The sequence below is a fragment of the Pan paniscus genome, chromosome 4 (genome assembly GCF_029289425.2).
Source record: "Pan paniscus chromosome 4, NHGRI_mPanPan1-v2.0_pri, whole genome shotgun sequence".
Classification (NCBI taxonomy): domain Eukaryota; kingdom Metazoa; phylum Chordata; class Mammalia; order Primates; family Hominidae; genus Pan; species Pan paniscus.
In genome coordinates this window covers 42,138,566-42,150,007 of record NC_073253.2, presented here as the reverse complement: position 1 = coordinate 42,150,007, position 11,442 = coordinate 42,138,566, and the positions used below count along the sequence as shown (strand labels likewise).

The 11,442-nt window shown below is 43.8% G+C and overlaps 1 protein-coding gene across 1 annotated transcript; it reads left to right on the top strand.

Moving 5' to 3' along the window:
* Positions 1 to 6,961: 6,961 nt before the first annotated feature.
* On the top strand, positions 6,962 to 9,945 carry TMEM174 (transmembrane protein 174). Its single transcript, XM_003810480.5, has 2 exons — positions 6,962 to 8,760; positions 8,951 to 9,945. Exons 1-2 carry the CDS (start codon positions 8,135 to 8,137, stop codon positions 9,054 to 9,056), a joined length of 732 nt encoding a protein of 243 aa, XP_003810528.1. The 5' UTR covers positions 6,962 to 8,134; the 3' UTR covers positions 9,057 to 9,945.
* Positions 9,946 to 11,442: the final 1,497 nt, after the last annotated feature.

Below are 11,442 nucleotides of genomic sequence, written 5' to 3'. Positions count from 1 at the left end.
CTGGGGAACTTATAATACAAGTTCAGATTTATGTGCCTCACATCCAGGGTTTTTGATTCACTCATTGCCAATAGTGCTGAAAATCTGCGTTTCTAACAAGTACCACAAATTGTTATGATGTAGAAAATATTACTTCATTGAAACAGGTAGGAAACTCACCTTTTTATTTTGTCTTGGCAGTAAATCTTTTTAATATTCAAAAAATTAAAAAGAATCCCCATATAGCAGGGAGGGGAATGAAAAATTCAAAGGGCTTTTAAGATAAAACACAAAAATTCAGACTGCTGGTGGGTTATCAAGTCCTATCCCCAGCAATCTGAAAAATAATTAGACAGTGTCTTCAGAAATGTCATATGTCTGACAGGAATAGCACAGGAGCCACCAAGCATTTTTAGAGAATGAAGCCACAATGAGACTCTAATATGCCACCTGGGTTCCATTTCAGCTCTGCCACTCTCTAATTTTCCCTCCATTTCTGCTTCAGATAGAATCCACTCATGAAAACAGAAACACAGCAGTGATTTTTAATGGCGAAATTAATCTGGGGTATTGGTTAAACAGATAGTAGAAGATTGAAAAGACAAAAGAGAAACATTGATGTAATAGGAAGAAGCCACCACTTCTAGGGCTGAGGAATCAATGCAAAGCAGTTAGGGTATCAGGGCTTAGAGCTTGGGGGAGAGACCCCTAGGGCTGGGACCGAGACCTCTCAGGAGGGCACTGTCCAGCTGGTGCTAGTACCTCTGAAGGGTACAATGAGAGTGGGAATATGGGGACAGATTGGAAACTGGACCCAATTGTGACTACCACAAGAAGCATTGCTGGGTGAAATAACAGAAATAGCAAGCAAAACAGAAAACAGCAAATCCCTTCTCCCTCCTTCCACCTTGTAGCCTCCCTCTAATGCCTCCTGTGGCAATGCCTAATAGCAAGCCAAAGTGAAATGTGGCTTGTGGAGTCCCAGCCCCATCACTACAAAATACAGTAGAGAAGGATGGATTTGGACCTGAGGGACAATAGCTTGATAACTACCACCATCTACCCCTTTGGCTACTCAGCATCCACACACAGCCTTCTATACATTATTTGCACTTGTATCCACAAACAAAAACCACTTTGTGCTTTGCATAACAAGATGAAACTGGTGTCCAAATAAAGATGCCCTCATCCTCTCCTTGAAATGGGAGATACAAACTTCCAAGAATCATTCATGCATTCATCTCTGGGCAATGTTCATTCTTCTCAAATTTGGCCACAATCACATCTGGATAAAGACTAAATTGTAAAGTTAACCACAGACAACAATATTTATGTAAAATAATAAGGGGAAGGAGGAAAGGCAGAAAAAGAAATTGATTTGTATACACAAATAAATATATACATAACAATTAAGGAAGAAGCTACGCAGAGCTGCTACCACGTTTATTCCTGCAATTGGCCATGAGTCCCTAGTTGATATTTGTAACTTTTTTCTTCCACTACTTAGTCCCTGTTTCCTTTGCCCTCATCAAGGCCTCAGTTGATCGGTTCTTTACCTGGTGGAGTGACGCAAGCTTTCTTTTTGGAAGAATCTGAATCCACAATGGTCCTGTGTGTCGGTCGTTACAATTTTCCTTTAACTTTTATTATTGGGCATAAAAATATGAAGAGAGGTCCCAGAGAGTCCCTAGGTTCTAAATATAGTCCTTTCTGCTCCCATGATGTTGTAGCATCCTAGTTTCCTCTTGGTAATAAAGAGCAAGTATCCTGGCCAGGAAAGCAACCCCTTCTTTGCTTGCTGGTTCAGGGTCATGAGAAGCTCAGAATGGCCAAGTGGCAGTGTCACTTTTCTATTGTTGTGTCCCTTGGTACACAACAGTAAGACTAAGACCTCCCAGGTCAAAGTTGAAAGACAGTCAGAAAAAATAATGTGAGTAGATTATCAGGTGTGATAGTGAGAGGAGTCACTCCTACTTTCTCTCCTTAATTTCTAGACCCATGTATTCTGACAATGAAAGAAACAATGCTGTATATTGCTTGCTGGTTTAAAGCATGTACTTCATCCTGGAGATGAAATGACATCTATGGCGGATGCTGTGGAACACTGCTCAGATCCACCTTAAGACTGAGGCATTTATTCCCCCAACTACCAGAAGTGTTGCCTGCTGACCGTTCATACTACACTCCTCTCTGGGCATTTTCCTCAGCAGGAAAGAAGGCCACCTTGACCAAGATTATGTCCTCCTCTTGGTGGCAACCTGCATCCAGTGGCTGGCCGATACGGGAATACAAAGGCCTGGCACCTTAACTTCAATTTGGAACAATTCTGAAGCAGCATTCAAGCTCCAGGAAGACCTAAGCATTCAGCTGAAGCCTATGTTGCAACTGCATCATAGTTCAACTTTTCCCTTTGTGCAATTTGGCTACCCTCACTCCCATTAGGCATTGTTTCCTAGAGCATTCTCCAACAAATCTATGGCATTCAAGTGACCCCCTCAGCATCTCTTTCTAGGGAACCTACCCAAGATGCTATCTAATCAGGGTGATATCTCCTTACTGGTGCTATAACTGAACCTTCAGTAAGCCATTCTACCATTCTATTGGGCTAGCTGCTTCTGGATGATAGAGGATGTAATTATAGCAATGAATTTTATGAGCATAGGATCATTGCTGTACTTCTTTTGCTGTGAACTAAGTTCTTTGATCAGGAGTGACGTTTTGCAGAATACCATCATGGTGAATATAGCATTCTGCACACCATATACGATGATGCTGGTAGAAGTATTAAAGTCAGGGAGGGCAAATCCATAACCCAGAATATGTGTTTAGTTGAGTAAGGACAAATTGCTGCCCCTCCTGGAAGGAGTCCACCATGATCCAGCTGCCATCAGATATTTGGCTGTGATCTTCAGGGAATAGTGCCACACTGAGGGCTCAGCATTGGTCTCTGCTTTTGGTAGGTTAGGTACTCAACAGTGATGGTAGCCAGATTAGCTACTAGTTTTAAGCTCATGCATCGCCTTCATCCCTTTCATCATGGTAGCCTGCATCCTGTGTACATGGGCTCATCAAGGAAACACTGATGTCTGGGGGAAAAGACTGACTGATATCCACAGAATACACCAGCTTGTTCACCTGACTGGTAGAGCCTCCTTTGCAGTGGATGCCCTTGGGTGAGTGTTCACAGGGAACACAACTATCTTTACACTCTGTGCCCACTTTGAGATATCCTTATACTTGTTCACCATACTTCCTGTTACTCACATTCCAATCTCGTTCTTTCTGAGTCCTTGAAACCTAGGACACCATTCACCTCCGCCTATGAACCAACATCGATTGTATTGTTGGCCATCTCTCAGCTCAGACAACATGGACAACCAAATGTCCTGCTTGAAGTTCTGCTCGCTAGGATTTCCATTCTACCCTATTTCTAGTATCTTTCAGGGACACTCCTGATGGGTGTCATAATGCTTCAGCAGTCCACTGTTGTGCAGAATAACGTATACACAAGACCTAAGATTTTTTCTCCTCAGTCATCTAGCTGGGAAGAGCTCCCTACTAGGCCATAGGTTTGGATTGTAGGAGAAGATGCCACACAGTAAGAGTAAGTGTAAGGCTCTGAACCGCCTGTTTATGTAGTTACTTGTAATTCTAGACCTGCTCATTTCCAAGTTCTTAAATACCATTTTTACTTGATAATGAATCACTGCTGTGCATGCTCAAACTTACAGTTGTGTGGGTCAGATATGCTCAGGTCATGATTGGCAGCTCAGGGGTCATTCAGTGTCCCAGGGTGATGCAGGGCCCAGTAGCCAGGGCCCAGTAAAGAATCATGAGCTGTGTCTCAAAAGAAGAATAGCTGCCTGCAGAAGCAGCATGGATTTTCTCTAAAACCCTGGAGGCCTGTGCTGTGGTTTTATCTATGATTACTCTGTACAGCATCACTACTTACCATAGATACTTTAAGTATCATTGTCTATTAGGGTTCTCCAGAGAAACTGAACCAATCGCATGTAGATATAGATACTGTTCCATGGTAAGCAGCTCTATGCAAACCTATCCTCAAAGGCCAAGGAAGCTAAGAGGCTGAGGAAAGAGGCTGACAAATCCAGTTTCTCAGAAAGGAACATATAATAGGGACTTAAGAACAGAGGCCATGCTCCTGGAAGCCATGAGACAAGATGGTGGATCCTATACCATTACTCACCAGACCCAGAGCTTACATACCTCAGGGAAAGGGTATGTATGCTTCAGAAGGGATGTGTAGAACAATTGCTTAAGGTCAGGATTTATGGTAAGTACTATAACATTAAAGTTGTTTTGATCTAAGGGCAGGGTTTACAGTAAGTACATGCTCTCATGCAAGGAACAGTAGATAAAACAGACTTTTTTTAAATTATACTTTAAGTTTTAGGGTACATGTGCACAACGTGCAGGTTAGTTACATATGTATACATGTGCCATGTTGGTGTGCTGCACCCGGTAACTCGTCATTTAACATTAGGTATATCTCCAAATGCTATCCCTCCCCCCTCCCCCAACCCAACAGGCCCTGGTGTGTGATGTTCCCCTTCCAAAACAGGCATTTTAAAGGCATTCCTGGAACGAGTTAGACAGCAGTGAACACGGTGGGTTAGCATCTAAGAGGGAGTGGCTGTAGCCTCCACAGATGTATAGCTATATAGAAAGATATCTATTTAAATTTCATTGACTTTTGGTGATGTCAGCCCTGTAAATATAGGATACAAGTTTCTTTTAGGACCACCACAGAAACTCTCTGGTTCTCTGACTGTGACTTGAGCTGAATTTAAAGACCTGAGCTTGTTACTTTTCCTTTTATAAGTATTGCAGGGCATTCTGAAGTGGCCATCTCCATCCCACAGAACTTGCAGTTCATCATTATTGTCATAGTGATTAAGTGTAGCAGCCAGTTGGTCCCCAAGGCATTTGCTCCAATAGGCAATTTATCACAACCTACTACAGGTGCTATTTTTATTAGTTTTGATGCCACTTCATGCCATGATCTACTAATATCCCATGTTTCATTGATGAGGACTCAGCATTACATTTGAGGCCAAGAATACGACCAAATCAATTCCAGAATCCCATCTTCACAGGTGTGTTTCCTAAGTCCACTGTGAATACGACATATCAGTCAGAATCACTTAGGGAAACAGAAACTATACCAGTTATTTTAATAGAGAGAATTTGATATAGGAAATTAGTTTAACAGATACTGGAGGATCGAAAAGGCAAAAAATAAACACTAAGAACACTTAGACTTAGTGAAAACAGGCTGGGGGAACAAAAGGAAGAGGTTGGGCTAATATTAGAAAGCAGAAGCTTGGATAAGGGCCCTTGTGGAGCTGGGATGCAGCTCTCTGAGTAGAAAATGTCATTCAGCTAATGCTGGCATCTCAGGAGCTTGGACAAAGAACAGTGGCTGGTGTCGGTTTCCCTGAAGGGGCACAGTGAGGCTGATTGGAGGGCAGGAGGAGGGTTCTGGAAACTGGAACTGTTACTGCCAGGAAGAAGAACTGTTGTTGGAGTGACACTGACAGTAACAGCAAGCAAAATAGAAACTGCTAAGTGCCTTCTCCTTTCTCCCACCTTGAAGTCTCCCTGTAGCACCCCCTATTGGCAAAGCCTAACTGGAGCAGCCTGGGAAAGGAAAAGTGTGCTTTGCAGAGTCTGAGACAAAGAGAAGTTTAGAAAGGTGGGTTTGGAGCTGAGTCACCATAGCTTAATAATCAGCATAGTTTTCTTGACTGTAACCTGGTTGTTAAAAGAATGAAATTATGTCACCTATATTAAATGTATAGAATTACGCCTGGTACATAGTAAGTATTCAATAAATGTTTCCCCTTCACTCATCAATTGAGATGATCGTGTGTGGTTTTTTCCCCTTCATTCTGTGAATATACTGCATCACATAGATTGATTTTTGTATGTTGAAGCAGCCTTGCCTTCCACTTGGTCATGGCATATAGTCCTTTGAATATGCTATTGAATTCAGTTGGTTAGCTTTAAAAAAAAATTGCTATTTACCATCTAGACAGAGGTGGGGCTTTTGGAAGAAGCAGCTGAGTCAAACGGACCTTGAAAATGTAATTGGAGAACTTTCTGATCTTTCTGCTCTGAAAGCAGTTCCAGTTTGCATTCATGAGCTGTCTAAAGGAGGGTGATCTGTTTCCTCTACTCTCTCAGGCTTCCCAGTTATTCTTAGTGGATATAGCTAAAGGCAAATGGAAAACATAAATTGAGTGATTTAGAAAACAGTTTTGAGATCCTAGCTTTTTTCTAAATGTCAGGGATTGTTTTGACTGTTAACTTAGGAGTTAAGAACCTGAAAATAATGGCAGGCTAACTTACCAGAAATTTATAGTTAAAGAGAAAATCTGGCTTTCCTGGATCTCTGATCTAGCTCAGTGGGAAAAAGGGCAGCCTGTTCCTATAGCAACCCCACTCCAGCCTTGCTGCTCCAAGGCACATCCAGGAAGATACCTCAGGGGTCACCTGCTTGCTTTTCCATCTGTTTGGCAGTGAGGTAGGAGATTACAAGCCTTGTCCTGTAGCAGGGAGAGGCATTTTCATGGGGAAAAATGTCCTTTGGTCTCCTAGAAGCATTTAAGGTTAACCTGGGGTTGGGTTTCCTAAGATTTCTTGATGATGAATCATCTGAGGTCCTTCCCTTGGATATTTGGTTCTGTTGGTCTGAAATGGGAGCTCACATTTTGTCCTTTAAAAAAGTGGCCCATGTGATTTCTTTGTCAAGGGAAGTTTAGGAAGCCCTGCCTTAGGGCAAGACGGCAGCCCTCTCAATTCTGCAAAAGGAGCTAATATAATATTTAACTACTGCAGAGAGCATCGGCTTGGATAAAATCTGTCTAGGAAGGAAAGAAGGCTACAGTTATTAATCAGTGGAGGAAGAAACTCATGGGGCTGTTTGGAAGTTTTGCAGTCATGAATGACAGATAATGTTATTGAAAATTAAACTGTCTTCTCTACATCAACTGGGGTTTGGTTGCAAAACATAGTAGGTTCCAAAACACAGCTGGTTGTTTCACCTTGAAGACCAGGAACTGTGTGGCCACCATGGAGGGAGGGTCCGAAGCATGTGTCCCAGTGAGCCAGGTCATATCTGATGCTTATTCAACCCCTGGCAGTGATGCAGTGCATAAAAAGGTTTCCTATGACGTTGTTCCTCTCCCAAGGCTGGAATTACTCCCCAAAACGCAGAAAGCAAAAGGCATGTGGGGCTGGCCAGAAAAGAACAGGATCTCAGGGCTTTGTGAGAACTGTTATTAAAGTTTAAGTATCATCACAGCTAGGGGTTCGTGAAGTAGATAGGAATACACACGCAGTCAAGAAATAGGTGTCTGTCTATTCCTAATGAGCTGAACCACTAGGTAAATCAGGTTAGACTCCTGTGCATGTGTGGATATATCAAGGGCCCCATTCACTGCTGGAGACCCTTGAGGGAGCTCTGCCATTTCTACAAAGTTGTGTAGGACAAAAACAGGGTCTTATGGCAGCGTCTTAAATTGCTATAGAAGAGTACCTCCTGGGGCCAAGGCAGGAGGAGCACTTGAGTCCAGGAGTTTGAGACCAGCCTGGTCAACATAATGAGACCCTATCTCTACAAAAAATTTTAAAAATTGGCTGAGCATTGTGATGTTTGCCTGTAGTCCTGGCTACTGGAGAGGATGAGGTGGGAGGATCGCTTGACCCAGGAGGTTGAGGCTGCAGTGAGCTATCATTGTGCCACTGCATTCCAGCTGGGTGACAGAGTGAGACCCACACCCTAAAAAAAAAAACAAAAACAAAAAAAAAAAAGAAAAGAAAAGAAAAGAAAAAGAAAGAGAAAGATGGGCTCAATAAGTTAATTTTTGAATGTGTGAATGAATGAATGTGAATTAGAGAGACAGCTTGTCATTGACTTGCAAAACAGAGACCTCCACTTGTTGACAATACATGAGAAAACTTCAGGCTTCATTTCTCAGACCTTTATTCTTCTAAACAAGGTCCAGCCCTCTGTGTGTTACACCCTGTTAAGCACAAGCCCTAAGTTCTTCTATAACTAATTTGGACCTGTGATTCCTTGGTTCTCACAATCCTCTCCACTCTAAGAAGCAGGGTGAGCCCACCAGGAGCAATGGAGCAGGGCAGCGGCCGCTTGGAGGACTTCCCTGTCAATGTGTTCTCCGTCACTCCTTACACACCCAGCACCGCTGACATCCAGGTGTCCGATGACGACAAGGCGGGGGCCACCTTGCTCTTCTCAGGCATCTTTCTGGGACTGGTGGGGATCACATTCACTGTCATGGGCTGGATCAAATACCAAGGTGTCTCCCACTTTGAATGGACCCAGCTCCTTGGGCCCGTCCTGCTGTCAGTTGGGGTGACATTCATCCTGATTGCTGTGTGCAAGTTCAAAATGCTCTCCTGCCAGTTGTGCAAAGAAAGTGAGGAAAGGGTCCCGGACTCGGAACAGACACCAGGAGGACCATCATTTGTTTTCACTGGCATCAACCAACCCATCACCTTCCATGGGGCCACCGTGGTGCAGTACATCCCTCCTCCTTATGGTTCTCCAGAGCCTATGGGGATAAATACCAGCTACCTGCAGTCTGTGGTGAGCCCCTGCGGCCTCATAACCTCTGGAGGGGCAGCAACCGCCATGTCAAGTCCTCCTCAATACTACACCATCTACCCTCAAGATAACTCTGCATTTGTGGTTGATGAGGGCTGCCCTTCTTTCGCGGACGGTGGAAATCACAGGTATGGCGTGTCTACTGGGGGAATGCACTCCTTCTAGCCATCTCCTTCATGATCTGTGGCTGTTTGGTCCATGAATAAGGTGTTGGGAGACTGTGAATCTCTTCTTAGCCTGTTGCCCACGATGGCAGCCTTGGTTCTGTGAATGGTGCTTTGGACCATAATGTACCTGTGTTTTCTGCTCACATTTCAGGCCCAATCCTGATGTTGACCAGCTAGAAGACACACAGCTAGAAGAGGAGGCCTGTGCCTGCTTCTCTCCTCCCCCTTATGAAGAAATATACTCTCTCCCTCGCTAGAGGCTATTCTGATATAATAACACAATGCTCAGCTCAGGGAGCAAGTGTTTCCGTCATTGTTACCTGACAACCGTGGTGTTCTATGTTGTAACCTTCAGAAGTTACAGCAGTGCCCGGGCAGCCTGACAGAGATCATTCAAGGGGGGAAAGGGGAAGTGGGAGGTGCAATTTCTCAGATTGGTAAAAATTAGGCTGGGCTGGGGAAATTCTCCTCCGGAACAGTTTCAAATTCCCTCGGGTAAGAAATCTCCTGTGTAAGGTTCAGGAGCAGGAATTTCACTTTTTCATCCACCACCCTCCCCCTTCTCTGTAGGAAGGCATTGGTGGCTCAATTTTAACCCCAGCAGCCAACAGAAAAATCACGACTTCTGAGACTTTGGGAGTTTCCACAGAGGTGAGAGTCGGGTGGGAAGGAAGCAGGGAAGAGAAAGCAGGCCCAGCTGGAGATTTCCTGGTGGCTGTCCTTGGCCCCAAAGCAGACTCACTAATCCCAAACAACTCAGCTGCCATCTGGCCTCTCTGAGGACTCTGGGTACCTTAAAGACTATAAAACAAAACAAAACAAAAACATCAAAGCAATGAAATAAAATAAATCATGTCTCCTGCTGGAATAGTATTGGATACCTGACTAAATTACACAAAATAGACCATAATAGGATAGCGCTGTGAATACATCCTTCCCGATCACTGAGTCACAGTGACCCTTGGCTGCTGCTGTTCTCTTCTGCAAGGTTGAAGCTTGACGTGTGATGTACATGGGTGGGCTCTTGGTCCACCCCAGGCTGGGGCCTGTGCCAAGCATGAACTAGCTGGGACCAGTGGCTGACAGAACACAGGACTTCCCTAAGTACTCGTAGGTCTGTGGAGCAAGACAGAGCAGAGTTGCCATGTCAACACATGGGGAATGATATGATAGAAACAATCTTTATGACTAAAAGAAACTCATCTTCTTCATTAAAAAAACTTTGGTGTCCTTAATCTCTCTGAATTTGGCTGTGTAATAAACAACTGGAACTGACTCACAGACTTCAGAAGAGACAGTTTAAAACCATTAGGTTTTAAAAGAAAATATTTGCTTTGGGCTTCAAAGGCAATGCCACTCAAAGTAAGAATGGTACATCCTAAAGGAAGACACAGGATTTAGCAATTCTTAAAAAAATTTTGACATCGTGTTTGTATATGGAGCAACTTTTACTAATTTTGATCAGAAGTATCTAGATTTCCAAGGCTATGAGTGAAGTAAGCTTGGTATATTATTGTTGTCATTTATGTTATATCTTAGGGACAAAACCTTTTCACATACACTGTCATGTTTGATGATAGGTGATAAGTGAAAATGATTTCATTTAAAGAAATTAGCTTTATGTTCAGCAGATCCCTGAGACACTGGTCCCTAGCTGAGGGCCATTGGTTTTGGAGAAGAAGTTTGGTGACAAGGACCAGGCTGAGCATCACCAGTGGCATGCTGACCAGCAGATGACATTTTGGGCCCCTCATGCCACCCTTACCTTGAGTGCTTCTCTCACTGTCTCTCCCCAGCCCCCTGCCATTCTCACCCACCCCATAATTTTATGTTCATAAATTTGGGCTACAATGAACATCAAAAGTAGCTCAAAAAAGAAAATGTTATTAGGAAAGGGCATCCCCACATACAGCTGGGTAGGGCAGAGCAGCCAGTTTGTCTTGGAGATGCCTAGAGTCAGATATGCAGGGAGGTGGCCTGGAGGGTTGGGACGGTTATTTTCTGGCACCAACAATTCCTGTTCCAAGACAGAGGGAAAAGTGCTAATGTAGAGGTCACTTATGCTTCCAAAGAGAGTGCTTCAGGGGTAACGGCTTCAAGAGCTCGAGGTAGGAGTAGGATCTGTAGCAGTCAGGGATCAGAAAAAAGGAATTTGTTCATTAGTGCAATATTTATTTATTGAGCATCTACTCTGTGTCTGGTCTGGGTCCATCAGGTGGAAATATAACTTAAAAATGTCACCAAGAAGAGAGCATACATGGTTCTGCCCTTGCAGAGCCTCTAGTCTAGTAGTCTAGTTGGGGAGAAAGATACGGATTCATTATCTGTATTAATCGTCTATTAATTATTCTCTGACACCACTGAGAAGTCCTGTAGCCCTAAGAGGGATTTGGACTCATTAAAGGGTCATGAGGCTTGCTTCGGAAGTGAAGTCAGGGTCATTGCCTTGCATAATCCCAGAGAGCACTGTTCACAGGGTGTCTGTGGACCTGTGGAGACTGTGCTAGGAGCTAAAGGAACAGTGGCTGTCTCCTAGACAAAGAGGAGAGGGCAGGAGGGAGGGGCCTGGCAGAGCCCCATGTGGGAGGCAGTGTTATGAGGCATTCAGCAGGTTGTGTAAACCTTTTTATTTTTCTGCTGCTG